General features: G+C 39.8%; 1 protein-coding gene across 3 annotated transcripts in view; it reads left to right on the top strand.

The window, feature by feature from the left end:
- Positions 1-15349, top strand: part of LOC141147232 (transmembrane channel-like protein 1) — a 179219-nt gene that overhangs the window by 30032 nt on the left and 133838 nt on the right. For all 3 annotated transcript variants that reach the window (XM_073634409.1, XM_073634429.1, XM_073634418.1), the window contains 5 exons: positions 5080-5214; positions 5940-6030; positions 9097-9178; positions 9849-9955; positions 10133-10231. In XM_073634409.1, the coding sequence (XP_073490510.1) occupies positions 5080-5214; positions 5940-6030; positions 9097-9178; positions 9849-9955; positions 10133-10231 (514 nt within the window). The remainder of the gene's footprint in view (positions 1-5079; positions 5215-5939; positions 6031-9096; positions 9179-9848; positions 9956-10132; positions 10232-15349) is intronic.

Here is a 15349-nt window from a genome sequence, read left to right as displayed (position 1 = left end):
GTGCCTACAGGAGACGCATTTTTCTCCAGATCCGGCGCCCAGTTTCAGCCCTCGCATCTATAATATTCAATTTCATTCGACTTATACAGCATACTCCAGAGGAGTCAGCGTTCTGATCCGCCAGGATGTAGAGTTTAAATGCATACGTAAACTTATAGACCCAGGAGGGAGATATGTGTTCCTATTGTGTAAAATATTTGGTTTTTCATGTATTATAGCAGGAATATATATACCGCCGCCGTTCTCGGCGGGGGTCCTCAGGTGTCTGGCAGGGTTTATGGCTCAATTTCCTGATACCCCGCTACTAGCATTAGGAGACTTTAACAATTACTTACTATATCAATGGGATAAGCTTCCAACTCCCACTAATATACCGATGGGGGGTGGGGGGTTTACACCCTTTGCCAGGTTGCTTGGGGAACTCGGACTGACAGACATATGGCGGCAAGGTCATCCACACACAAAAAAATTCTCATGTCACTCAGCATCACATGGGGGACTGTCCAGAATTGATTTAGGTCTCGGCAATCTCGCAATGCTGCCATTGGTGGTGGAGTCAGACTATAGTGACAGACATATTTCAGACCACTCCTCATTTTGGGTGACTATTTTGCTTCCCGGCACAGAGAAAAGGACAGAGTGGAAGTTAAATCCCTTCTGGCTTTCACTGTTCCCGGAACAGGACCCCATACGGGTCTCACTACAATTTTTTTTTAAGGACAATCTGGGTAGTACTACACGTAGTATAGTGTGGGATGCAGCAAAAGCATATTTACGTGGCCAATTTATCAGAACAATAAATCGTATTAAAACAGACACTAAGGCATGGGAAAAACTGGTAAGAGAAAGGGTCACTGAGACTGAGGACAGATTTATTGCTGACCCTAATGAAGACACAAAAAGTGCGTGGCTGGGAGCTCAGTCCATGTCCGCCCAATTGGCGTTACAGCTGGCCGAAAACAAACGTTTTTTCCTACAACAGAGCCATTTTGAGGAGGGTGAGGCAACTGGGCACATGCTAGCTGTGATGGCGCGTGCGCAGCGGCCCTCTTCTCTGATTTCGGCCGTCTGTGACGAGCAGGGATCCCCTCAATACCAGACCACAAACATATTACAAACTTTTAAGGCATTTTATGCCTCCCTTTACACCTCTCAGGTACAACCCACAGGGGAACAGATAGATGATTTCTTAGGACGGTGTGAGCTGCCTCGCTTGTCAACCTCGGATGCTAATATGCTTAATGCGCAACTGACTGAGGAAGAATTGTCTAATGCTCTAACACAGTCGCATAATAATAAATCTCCAGGAATAGATGGTCTCCCATCCGAGGTATATAAGCGATATGCAGATACATTGCTCCCCGAATTGTTAAAAGTATACAATGAAGGATTGAGGGAAGGTAAACTCCCTGATTCCATGAATGAAGCGATTATTATCGTACTATTGAAACCAAACAAGAATGTAACATCCCCAGACTCATATAGACCTATATCCTTGCTTACAGCGGATGTGAAACTGTTGGCTAGGATATTAGCAACCAGACTCGCTAAGGTTGTACACAAACTGGTGCATAGGGACCAATCAGGATTCATTCCAACTAGATCCACGGCCCAAAATATTAGAAGGCTCTTTCTGAACCTGCAAATTCCTGTGGATAACCCTGGCAATAGAGCAATATTTTCGTTGGACGCAGCTAAGGCCTTCGACAGCGTCGAGTGGCCTTACCTGTGGAAGGTGCTTGAGCATATGGGCTTGGGGGCAACATTCATTAAATGGGTCCAACTGCTATACGCAGCACCCTCAGCTAGGATCAGGATTAATGGAGAACTGTCGGAACCATTTTCCTTGTTTCGAGGCACTAGGCAGGGGTGCCCTTTGTCGCCCCTGCTGTTTGCCTTGGCACTGGAACCTCTGGCAGCAAAGATAAGGGGGGACCCAAATATAACAGGATTCAAACGAAATACGGGTACAGATATTGTCTCCATGTATGCGGATGATACTTTACTGTACTTGGGTGATACACAGGATACATTGAAGCATGTTATGTCCCTTATTAAAGAATTCGGAAACCTGTCAGGCTTTTCCATTAACTGGAATAAGTCAGTGCTAATGCCGGTAGATCCCATAACTGAACCATTGCCACAGGGAGCTGAGATGATACAAATAGTACCAACCTTTCGTTACTTAGGTATACAGATATCCCCAAACCCATCCCAATATATAAATCTCAATCTAGTCCCTTTGCTTAGTAAATTCCGTGAAAAATGCACGTCCTGGTGCAAACTACCACTCTCAGTGGTAGGAAGAATTAATTTGATAAAAATGATATGGGCACCGCAGCTCTTATATATATTTAACAACTCCCCGGTTTGGATCCCTAGAAAGTGGTTTGACAGGATAGACTCCCAATTCAGGGAATTGATTTGGAGCAAAAAGACAGCAAGGATTAGCTTAAAAACACTGCAGTATAGAAAGGATGGAGGCGGGTTGGCGGTTCCTCACTCCAGGGCCTATTACCTAGCATCCCAGCTCCAGCAACTTGGGGGCTGGGGGGTGACAGATCTAGCGGACCCTATCCGCAGACTGCTGGCTGTACAGGATGGGAGTGTGACGGCTCTGGAGTGCCTGGAGGCTGGCTACATGCACCTTGACCCTGAAGCCCCTACAGTGAGAATGCTTAAAACATTATGGGCTCACACGAAAAAAATAGTGGGGATCAGAGGTTTCATAGCGCATACACCAATATGGCATAATACCAATTATAAAGAGTTATTAAAATTAAAAGGATTTAGAAACTGGGAACTGTTAGGAATCCGATACCTGTCTCAACTGTATAATGGTCCAAATTTTAAATCTTTCATGGAAATGCAGGGGGAATTTAATATCCCACGAACCAATTTTTTCAAATATCTACAGTTGCGACATGCGATACAAACACAATCGCAACGTACTCCATTACATCGGACTGACCATACGCTGATACAGGGGATCTTCATGGAAGACGATAAGAAAGGAATGATCTCCAGAGCATATAACATACTTCTTAATGCCATGCAGGACCCATCTGGTCTTCCTTGTCGGCGAGGCTGGGAGGAGGATATTGGGAACATAGATGGAGAGACGTGGAACCTGTGTCTATCCTCTGCACCCTTAGTCTCGGTATCCGCATCCCAAAAGCTATCGCATCTGTATCTGCTGCACAGGGTTTACAGGACTCCGGCTAGGCTGCACAAATGGGGGATTAGAGAGACTCCATTATGTCCGAAGTGTGAGGGTGCCCATGGGGACCTACTCCATATGATATGGAGATGCCCCAAACTCTTTCGGTACTGGAAGGAAGTCCTAGACATAATATCACAGGTTTATATGTTCAATATTCCACGAGAACCAGTAGTGTGTTTACTAGGAGCATTGGATGAGGAGGCTCTAACACCTTCGGCACATACAGCGGTCCTTCGACTATTATACATTGCACGTAAACTCATTGCTCAATTATGGATCACTCCCAGGGTACCCACTGGAAAACAATGGGTGGAACAGGTGAACAAATTACTAATCAGGGAGAAACTAACATATCAACACAGAAAAGCCCCACGTAAGTTCTACTCATTGTGGCAGGCATGGCTAGATGTTCCGGGTTTGGCACCACATCAGCTGATTAAAGACAGGCTATTACAAATGTAAGATTTTAACTGCATTGATAAGGAGGTAATTAATCACTTGGCAAAAAGAAAATGTATGATTCCAGGGGGGGCACCACACCATGGTGGGCTGAGGCAGCTTTTATGTGGATTTGTTGCCCTGTGCCCTTAGGGTATTGGGGAAACTTGGGTGAGAAGGGGGCAAGAAGAGGGGAGGAGGGGGGGGGGGAAGGAAAAAAGAGAAGAGCTTTGTTTTGTTTGATTGTTTTCTCTTTGTTTCTGTTTTTACTCATCTATATTCTTCTCTTTGCGCTCTTTTTTTTTCTTTTTTTTTGATATATATGACTATGACAATGTAATATGAAAACGCACTCTTAAGGTCATTGATATCCGGTAATACCCGATGATGTGTTGTTGAAGATGTATGTTCCATATTCCCAGGATATTGTAGTACATCAACTGTCATATATTATGTAATGTGAAAGTCAAAAAAAATAAATTTTCTTTTCTGATTTAAAAAAAAAAAATGGCACTGAAAGCGCAACTAGTAATTTTAGGTTTATAAACATGGCCATACACTATGCAATCTGATTGTATATTGTGTATTTAGTGAGAAGTGTGATCACTGATTGATGCATTTCATTTAAAAAATGTGCACCTTGGAATGGGAGGGTGGATGATGCAGGGTGTGTGTCAACTCCTTCCTGTGTCATGACCTAAAATCTAATCAGGAAAAATACATTACTAATGGAAACGACTGGAAACGTGGATTAGGACAAGAAAAGTAAGTGACTTTAGATTTAATGGAAAGCTTTAATATTTTTGCAAAAAAAGTACATGAATGCTATATTGGTGCATAGGGGAGCTGGAATTTAGAAAAAAAAGTGTACAAATGTGAACTTACCCTTTAAAGAACAAAAATGCTTCCATTATTTCTTTATATTCAGCGATAACAAATAATCTGAAAGAACGAAAATACAAAAAACGAAATGATCAGAGTGTAATCGATTCGTTAAGCTCGTAGGTCAAATCGGGTTTTTTGTTATTTCGAATTTTCGTTCTTTCGTATTTTTGTTCTTTCTGACAATTCGTTTTTGTACGCATTCGTCAAAGAGTCTTTCGCTCATTCGGATGTTTCCGAATGAACGAATATGCCGAATTTCGTCTGAAAACGAATTCGTAACTAAATTAATTGCACATGTCTATAAGGCATCCTGCATCAGGGACAGATCCAGGAAGCTGTTCAGAGACACTTCACTTATTCTGTTTTACTAATAGCTTAGATCTAATGAGTGCCCATTACCTTAGCCTAGTAAAAAGGTTAGTTCCATGCGAATTATAATGTGTGATATGCTTCTAATTCAATCAGACACAATATCGATATTTGTTATAGACGATAGCCTGTAGCCTATTTGGCTAAAAAAAATTCTTTTGTAGGTCTGACGAAGATGAAGACGATATCACAGAGGAGGAGCTAGATAAATTAAAAGAAGCGGTAGAGGAAAAAAAGAAACTAATTGCAACTATAAGAAACAAGCCTTGGAAAATGAAGCAAAAGTTGGAAGTATTAAAGTAAGACTTAACACCATGGTAACATTCACTGTCGTTAAATATTTAAAGTGGTTCTAAAGCCTTAAAAATGCATTAAGGTGAAAAACCTTCTGTGCTGCAATTGCCCCCCAGACCCTCCCCCCTTTTTCTTACCTGAGCCCGATCTGACCCAGCGATGTGCAAGAGTGCAGCGGCTCCCGCCTCTGTTTCTCTCCTCATTGGACAGATTGATAGCAGCGGAAGCAATTGTCTCCCACTGCTGTCCATCAAATCCAGTGACACGGGAGCGGGGGTGGGGCGAGTCTCGCTGTCTGTGTCAATTAACGCAGCAGTGGGAATCGGCAGCGAGCATGCATGGGTGCCACTTTCCCTGGGGGCACCCGATGAAGAGGAGGGGCCTGGAGCGCCGGCACGAGGACCCCAAAAGAAGAGGCCTGGGGCTGCTCTGTTCAGGTAAGAGGCTTGCTATGGGGGCACTCGAAAGGCAGGAGGAAGCCAGGAGTGCCAGTGGGGGACCTGAGAAGAAGAGGATTGGGGCTACTCTGTGCAAAACCATTCCACAGCACTGGTAAGTATGACATGTTTGTTATTTAAAGAAATATGAATATTTACAATCACTATAAGTTTGTTTGTTAGTGTAGACATTTTATAAATGTAACATCAAATGTGTCAACATGTCGGTTCTTATTTTTTTTTTTTGTAGTGTCTACTTTTATGGAATAAATGATTTGCTTCCAAAATTTTAGGGATGCTCAGCAATTTGTGGAGAAGTTTGAAGGAGCACTCGGAAAAGGAAAAGGAAAAAAGTTTTATGCGTATAAAATCATGATGCTCAAAGTAAGTTGATTTTATTATGTCAACTTTGTTATTGTTCACATTTCATTTACATAAAAGGTAACTTATGTTGGGGAGGTGGGATGCCACCTACCTTTCCCTCATCTAGTAATGCATTTGCATAAACATGGATACCCAAGCAATCTGTGTTTTACAGGTTTATGGAAAAATCTTTCAAAAATAGAAATGAGTCAACTAATTTATACAGATTGAGATTTAAACTGTGTACGGCAGATTTATGTATATCCGATATGGTTATGAATTTCAGAGGTCTCTCAAAAGATGCCAGCTTATATGAACATGCGGCCAGTGATAGTAACAAGAATGATATAAGCTTTGTCTTTATTTTGAGAGGAAGGGCCCAAAAATTAGTTAGGGCAATTAATTCAATACCATGTACAATGGTGAACTGGTAAAGGGGATCCTAGACTATGTACTCAGTCTTTAAATAGCAGGTAAAATGATGAAAGCCTCTCTCCCATTCACCACTGTATGAAGATATGAGAAATTTGCTTTTCTTTACTAAAAAAATACATTTTTGTGATTGTGTTGTGATGACTGCCATTTCACGTGTACAGCTAATGTTATGCCGCGTACACACGGTCGGACGGGTCCGACAGACTTTCCAGCGTACTTTCGACGGACTTTTGACGGACTTCCGATGGACTTTCTAACGAACGGACTTGCCTACACACGATCACACCAAAGTCCGACGGATTCGTACGTGATGACGTACACCGGACTAAAATAAGGAAGTTAATAGCCAGTAGCCAATAGCTGCCCTAGCATCAGTTTTTGTCTGTCAGACTAGCATACAGACGAGCGGATTTCTGGGTCCGGCAGAGTTACGACGTAAAGATTTGAAGCAAGTTCCAAATCTAAAGTCCGTCAGATTTGAGACTGGAAATGTCCGCTGAAGGTCTGGTGAAGCCCACACACGATCGGATTGTCTGCCGGATTTCGTCCGTCGGCGTCCGTCAGACCAGTCCGGTTGAAAAGTCCGACCGTGTGTATGCGGCATAAGCTCAGTAAGGCCATGCTCACCACAAACACCTAATCATGTGTTCTTACGTAACCAGATTAAGACCTTGGAGTTTGGCCAGCCATACACTGAGTGAATTTCTTAATTGCAACTACAGACAGTGTTGATGCGGGAATCACTCCTGCCGTTGTCTTCTCCCGGCGGGGGGCTGGGGAAGCCATCCTCGCCGGGAGAAGACAGTGATTATTGCTAGCAGCTATAGCAGCCGTTAGCGATAATCACAGGCAAAACCAGGCATGCTGGTTGTACTCATCAATCAACTGGGTACATTCAGCCTGCCCATACACAGTTTAAATCTTGGCTGATTCCTGCTGAACCGGCCGAGATTCAAATCATGTATAGTCTGCCTTAGAGGTATGCCAAAACAATCTTCATCTAAGTACTTTAGGCATATCTCATATGTCCAGGGCTTCCTCCCTGTTGTGGCCGCTCTGTCTGTTGAAATCACCAGGACCAGCTATCAGTTTGAGTGCTGTCTCAGAAGAACTGAAGGAAGCCTGTATAAAATGATCTCTCAGTTGTCGATTTTCTGAGTGGGGGTGGGCAGATGACATCACGCTCTCCATGTGAGCCAATACAAAGCTCCTTGTGAATAGCTGAGGAGCACTCAGCCCGCCTCAGTTTTGTTCTCGGAGCAGGATGGGGAGTTTCAATACCACTGCCAGAGCACAGCACTGTATTCTGTATGTAGCTTAGGCTACATACGGTTTATACAGCACACAGTGGGCACATCTAGTAGTGAAAGTCCAAAAGAACTATTAAAACTTCACTAAAACCTGGAGATAAGCTTTAAAAATTATCACTGATCAAACCTTTTTTTTTGTCTTTAAAATACTTGGAAAATTAATTGAATTTTGCAAGACAAAATTGGCAAAAGAAAGCCTTGTCTTGTTAATATGCTTTATGTGTTCATAATTTGTTTGTTTGTGCATATTTATTTACATAAAACAGCTAGAATTTTATTGTGTATGTAGCTCCTGCTTAGCAGTGCTGCACAATGTTAAAGTGGTTGTAAAGGCTAAAGGTTATTACCTTAATGTGGGGGTCAGCAACCTGTAGATTGTGATCAGGTGACTGGTAGATCTTGATAGATTGTGCTTGCTGACCCGCTATTCCAAAGCATGAAACAGAGTGCAATGCAGAGGGATTACTTGTAAAGTTGGAGCTGTAGTAGGGAGCAAAAGCCACATAAGCTGATGCCTCCTCTGTAGTGCTGCATATGTGTAGTACACTTCATCGGTAGTAGATGAGTTAGACCTTGGGTTCCAGTCAAATGACTAAAGCTGGCCACAGATGGACCAAAAATCGGCCGGTCCTGGCTGAACTGGACAATTTTCAATGTATATATGGCTGTTCCTGCTCAAGAGAAGTTAATCTAATGATTGCTTTCACTCGAATGGGAATGTTGGAAAATGTTTTACTTGACCAGCACTCTAGCCAGTTAGTGCAGTGCTGATCAGTGTATTCAGACAGCTGAGAAGTCCCCGCTGTCAGAATACAGTGGCACAGTGGGAAAGCATTCCCCCATCCACCTCATTTATGTTTTTGTTTATTGTTTGTTTGTTTTTTTTGATCAGCTTGCCAGCTGGTCAAAGAATCTATAGTCAACTTAAGATTAGGACTAAGACGGACATTTTTGTTCAAATTATGTTATTCATTTTCTGAAGGTAGGAGGCAGCATTTTCTCATTTACCTCTCACGTAAACCTCACTCGCTTTCTGTTAGTTTGCAAAGTAATCGACTGTACATGGCTTAAATATATTACAAAGCATACAGCCAAGAACATAAGGTATCGCACAGGCACAAGGATTTATATGACTGTATCGCCTTTGTCCTTGATTCAAGATGATACTTGACTTTTTGGGGTGGTTGAAATTTTTTTTAGGTAAAGTACTGTGATCTCTGTGAGAGATAATACATTTGTAGAATTGCTAAACTTACAAATTAATTAGCAGGCACAGACTCCACATGAAATATATATATTTGATGCAAGTTCACTATCATTAACATGCATATTTTTCTCTTAGAAATGGATGAAATTCCAGCGAGATTTTGAAAATTTCAGAACTGCCTGTATACCATGGGAAATGAAAATTAAAGAGATTGAAAGTAAGATTTAATTTACTTTATATGCCTTATATGGATGAATTCAATTGCCTTGCCATTAATGTAATGTATTACTAATTTTTATCACATTATGAAACACGCTAATAAAATATTTTTAACATAGAAATAAAGTAACAGCAAGCTAAAGGTAGTTTTTCCAAGCCTATGTTTTTTCTCATATATGAAAAATGGCCTACAGACATGTTGAAAGATATTGCTGGGTAAAAGTTGGAGAGCAGTCTGGTGTTTTCACTGGTTCCAACCTTTCCTGAGAAAAAAAACACCTTTATATATGTCTACATTACTCAACTGCAAATAAGTAGACATAACTAATAATACTGTATATCAACATTTGTGATATACAAATTCAGTAAAAGTCAGTAAATTAAACAAAATTCAAAATAGCATGTCCTGAGTTGTTTCTGTTACATTTGCAAGCAACAGATGTATGCATTTAGAATGCTTTAATAAAACAAACTTGTGACTTCCACATAAATACCTGAGGCACTGAATCAATGAACAGATAGGGGAGAAGCCGTTTGTGTTATTTTTTGGTAACAATATTGCAAACCTCAATAATTTTATTATTAATATTTTGTACCATATTGTATATTGAAGATGAATTATAATTTTCAATTAAAGAAAAACTACAAGTGCATTTTTCCTTTGCCAGGTCACTTTGGCTCTTCTGTTGCTTCCTATTTTATATTTCTTCGTTGGATGTATGGCATTAATATGATACTTTTTGGATTGACATTTGGCCTAGTCATGGTACCAGAGGTAATCAATTATTAAGCTTGTTTATCTTGACTTTAAACTTTGAAATTGTTAGATACTGTACCGTATTATTTTGTTGAAATGCAAAATTATTTCTAATGCCATTTCTAAAGAAAGAAAAATATTCAAGTAGTTGGAGGTGTGTATATACTCACAGATATGAATACATTTATTTTTTAGGCATTGATGGGCAAACCACATGGTTCAATTCCACGGAAAACGGTTCCCAGGGCCGAGCAACCCTCAGCTATGAATTTTGCCACATTATATGATTTTAGCGTAAGAAACAAATTTTGCATAATATATTCACTGCTGGGATTAATGCAAATACAAGTCTAAATTTCTAGATTTTGTTTACAATAGGAGTATGTATTTGAAAATGGCTTACCTACAACACCAACCTTTTTGTGTGACTTTGAAGCCAGACAACAGAACACATGTAGGCAAGGGGACAACAATGGTGTCTTCAACAGCAGTAATCATTTTAGTTTTTCTTCATTTATATAAAGAACCATACTTGAGAAACCATACTTGAGAAATGGATACTGTTCATGTACACATACAGTACACTTAGATAATCTAAACAATAATTCTAATTTATTAACATCTAGTAAAATTTCAATAATATGATATCACTAAACTACATGATATAATTCCCATATAAAAATCATATATCACTTAAGTTAGGCAAAATATATTTTTTGTTGAGTGTGTATATATTTTAGGTACATCAGCGTGATGTCATCTGTTATTTCTGTGTCACTGAAAATATCTTTAAAACACATTAAAATCAAACAAGCATAACAAGTACATGCCAAATAACTCTATTGAGGTGCCCCATTTAAAAATATTAAAAATTTTAAGTTTATGGTTTGATTTTATACATGAGGCCAACTGTTTCATTTAGAATACAGGATGCTCAGAATTAACTGATGGCTTTCAGGTCACTGTACTGTAGTTTCAGAATTTTATAGAAGCATACCAATTAAAAGTGGTGGATACTTTTTAATTAATTTTATAAATTGAAAGTATAAAGAAACAGACATTTATATAGGTAGTAATGTATAGGTTAGTGTTCAGAGGTGTTTGAAATCAGTTTGAGTTTTGTCTTTATGCTTCATTACAAGTCTTTTAGCCTCCAGACTAGTCAATGTGAATTCATTGAAAAAGCAATCATCCACGTACACTAATGCTACGTACACACGATCGGAATTTCCGACAACAAATGTTCAATGTAAGCATGTTGTCGGAAATTCTGACTGTGTGTAGGCTCCATCGGACATTTGTTGTCGGAATTTCTGACAACAAAAATTTGAGAGCTGGATCTCAAATTTTCCGACAACAAAATCTTTTGTCGTAAATTCCGATCGTGTGTACACAATTCTGACGCACAAATTTCCATGCGTGCTCGGAATCAAGCAGATCAGCCACACTGGTTATTGAAATTAATTTTTCTCGGCTCGTCGTATGTTTTGTACGTCGCAGTGTTCTTGGCGATCGGAGTTTCCGACAACATTTGTGCAACCGTGTGTATGCAAGACAAGTCTGAGCCAACATCCGTCGGAAATAAATCCAGGATTTTGTTGTCGGAATGTCCGATCGTCTGTACGTGACAATCACAAACAATCACATGATTGTTATTCAGAGCTTTACTCTTGGGGTTTGAGGGTGGAGACTCCTTCCTTGTGGCAATTAAAAGTTTCTGCCAATGTCACATATCCAAGAAATATTTCTCTCCATGGATGGAGCAGTAGTGTCCTCTTGCTGTAGGCAGGGATAGAGGGAGGAATGACAGCCCTGTCTACAGCATATGAAAAATACAGGCTTGCTTTGGCTGTAAAAGGAGTGTGTTCATAGTGGGGGCATGTCAACATCAGTCTAATTATGGGACTTACAAGCCACTTAAGTTCACCTGGTCTTTGGTTCACTGCAGAGCCCAGATCACCTTCAGAGTAAATCCAAACTGATGCTTGCAAAAGTCACTGGCCCTCAAAAGTGACTATCAATATCATTTGTAGTTTTATTCATAAAACAAAATAATTTTCAAACATGGAGTGATTTATTCATTAAGATCACATACCTCCCTTGGTCATAATGTTGAATGTGATATTGATTGTTTCATGCATAATAAATAAATGCTGCCAAATGCAGCAGCTTTTTCTTGCCTCAGGAGATGATGTTGCAGAGTTAACTCCACCCAACTTAAGGGTGTTGTAAATGTGATTTATCAAGCTTCGTAAACATACCCTTAATGGTAACTACAAAAAGCAAGGGGAAGGGGAAAGAGAAGCGCCAGGCCACCTCTGGTGTAGTAACATTTTAATCTCAGATAGATAAACAAACATAAAATACACTCATTGTGTAAAGTAAAGCAGGCTCTCCCAGTCACCGAGCGAAACGGCTGGCATCTCCCTGATCATCGTTCAGCAACAGCAGAGACAGATACATGCGGCGCCCACCACTGGTTCCACGGGTTCCCTCTCTCCCTCGCACCCACACTGTCATCCTGATGAGCCTGCTTTACTTTACACAATGTAAGTGTATTTTATGATTGTTTATCTATCTATGATTAAAATGTTACTACACCGGAGGTGGCTTGGTGCTTCTCTTTCCCCTTGCTTTTAGTCTTCACAGCTATCGGGTCTCCAGCCCACCATTGAAGCAGCCTACCACCAGCAGTAGTTGTTTTAGTACTTTTTATGTGGACATATGTGACCTTTGATTATATCTTTGGGACTATTTTATAAACCCATTTTTGATGGACTGATTTCATCCTTAGCAGCTAACATTTGATGTATACCCTTCCTATAGCTGGTAGATTGTAGCGCTGAGTTACACACTTACGTGTGCTTCTTCTCCTTTCTTATGCCTTAATGGTAACTATCCTGGGTACAGCAGTATTTCTATACAACAAGGTTTTACTTTCTGAAAATCTACATAATATCTAGCAGAATTAAATCTTGATGTGTTGGGGTAGGTTCACATATGTGTGAATTGGATGCGGTTTTCACTGCATCCAATTCGCATCACAGGTGAGTGTGACTGGCTCTCAATAGAGCCGGTTCACACAGGTGCAGGGCAGCCACGAAGCAGATTGCAAAAGGGTCCTGTAGGAACCTGCTACCCCATATATCTTAACCCGGCCTTAGATACTAAACATGACATACTGGATTCAATTCACTAAGAGTTAAATAACGCAGAAAAAAATGCAGTAAAATAAGGCATGCAGAAACAAATGTGCAAATGTTCAATTCACTAAGAATTGTGCGGTAAATAACTACTGTAGTAAGGTTTTGATAATCCGGTAATTACTGCATATTTTCATGCGCTAATTTATCGCATTGTTTGAAGGATTCCCAAGTGAATGTGTACCTAAAAACAGGGTGACACTGTAGGTACTACTATAGTAGTGTGCCAACGTCCCTATATCACATAGAGTGTGAGAGCTAGAAAATTGGTCTTTAAAGGCACACGAGTAGTTTAACTATAAAAGATAAAAATGATTTTATTTTATTAAGTTTAAATTACAAAATTGAAAATAGATACTATAAATGTTACATTTTCCATATAACAATATTATGTATTCAGTATTTCCTACCCTACGTGCAATTTAGAACACCACTTGTTAAACATATAACTTATAATCAAACATTCAAAGAATAATGAATAGGGAATGAATTCCCAAATCGAGGTTACGATTTGTGAATGTAAGATGAAGAGTTGTGGGTTAAATTGCAGATCCAGGTAGGTTTTCTTAGTCGCTCGACATGTTGCGCATCTAAATAACGCTTCTTCAGGAGCTAAGGATAGTTCTGCTGAATATATGTAAAATACATCAATAAGTATATATGCAATATAAACACAAAACATATTTTAAAGTATAATACCAGACATTGAATAAAGTATGAAATATGTTCCCACCAAATATAATGGTCACATGGAAAAACCCCATAAAGGAAATGGTCACCCGGGGGCAGACGGTAAAGCCAAGTAACTGGGGAAACTATTATAAAGTATATATGTTATATACATACATCTGTGTAGAAGTGTCGAATCAGGTAGCCTGGTATACAATAAATTAATTAATGATTCCTCCAAATTCCACAGGGGGAATACCAAAAGTAAGAATTAATAAGATACTAAAAAGGGCGGTTATTTTACCGCATTTACTGAGTTACAATTAATATATATTAGGAGGAAGTAAATCAAGTGTGTTAATAGATACAGGCAGTTAGAAGGGATTCAATAATAGCCAACAAATATGTATATGTATCTGTGCACAGCTTGCCACATATGGTCAGACATAATGAAAGGAATGTAGGTATAATGTTGCAACTGGTAGAATGAGTAGTCGCTTGGTTGTATTAAAAGGTTAGCAGTATATACAGGGCGTTGCAGGGGCACCAGTATAGCCGCAGTTCCCAATATGAAGATAGACATCAGTAGAAAGCCTTTTAGGTAGCAGTAGCTTGTAGAGGCTACTGTTTCTAGCATAAAGAATATAAAGATATGCTGTAATATCTTCTTTGTATTAACGATCCTTCAATAATTTCAAATAGAAGGAGATATAAGTGTATATAGTGAGCTACGATGATAATGGCTTGCCTAAAATTCGTTTGGGAAGGCTATGAGGTATGGTGCAGCTCCCTCTGGTAAAACAACGTCCGCTGATCATATGGCAAAGCTGTGTGTACTTAAATAGTTACCCTCACCGGAAACGCCGAGAGCCCAAGCGGGCTTGGCACATCTCGGTCCGACTGCCGGCTGCTGCGCATATCTCCTTCTATTTGAAATTATTGAAGGATAGTTAATACAAAGAAGATATTACAGCATATCTTTATGTTCTTTATGCTAGAAACAGTAGCCTCTACAAGCTACTGCTACCTAAAAGGCTTTCCACTGACGTCTATCTTCATATTGGGAACTGTGGCTATACTGGTGCCCCTGCAATGCCCTGTATATACTGCTAACCTTTTAATACAACCAAGTGACTACTCATTCTACCAGTTGCAACATTATACCTACATTCCTTTCATTATGTCTGACCATATGGGGTAAGCTGTGCACAGATACATATACATATTTGTTGGCTATTATTGAATCCCTTCTAACTGCCTGTATCTATTAACACACTCGATTTACTTCCTCCCAATATATATTAATTGTAACTTAGTAAATGCGGTAAAATTACCGCCCTTTTTAGTATCTTATTAATTCTTACTTTTGGTATTCCCCCTGTGGAATTTGGAGGAATCATTAATTAATTTATTGTATACCAGGCTACCTGATTCGACACTTCTACACAGATGTATGTATATAACATATATACTTTATAATAGTTTCCCCAGTTACTTGGCTTTACCGTCTGCCCCCGGATGACCATTTCCTTTATGGGGT

This window comes from Aquarana catesbeiana, linkage group LG01, assembly GCF_042186555.1.
Source record: "Aquarana catesbeiana isolate 2022-GZ linkage group LG01, ASM4218655v1, whole genome shotgun sequence".
NCBI lineage: Eukaryota > Metazoa > Chordata > Amphibia > Anura > Ranidae > Aquarana > Aquarana catesbeiana.
This window is presented reverse-complemented; position numbering and strand designations above follow the sequence as displayed.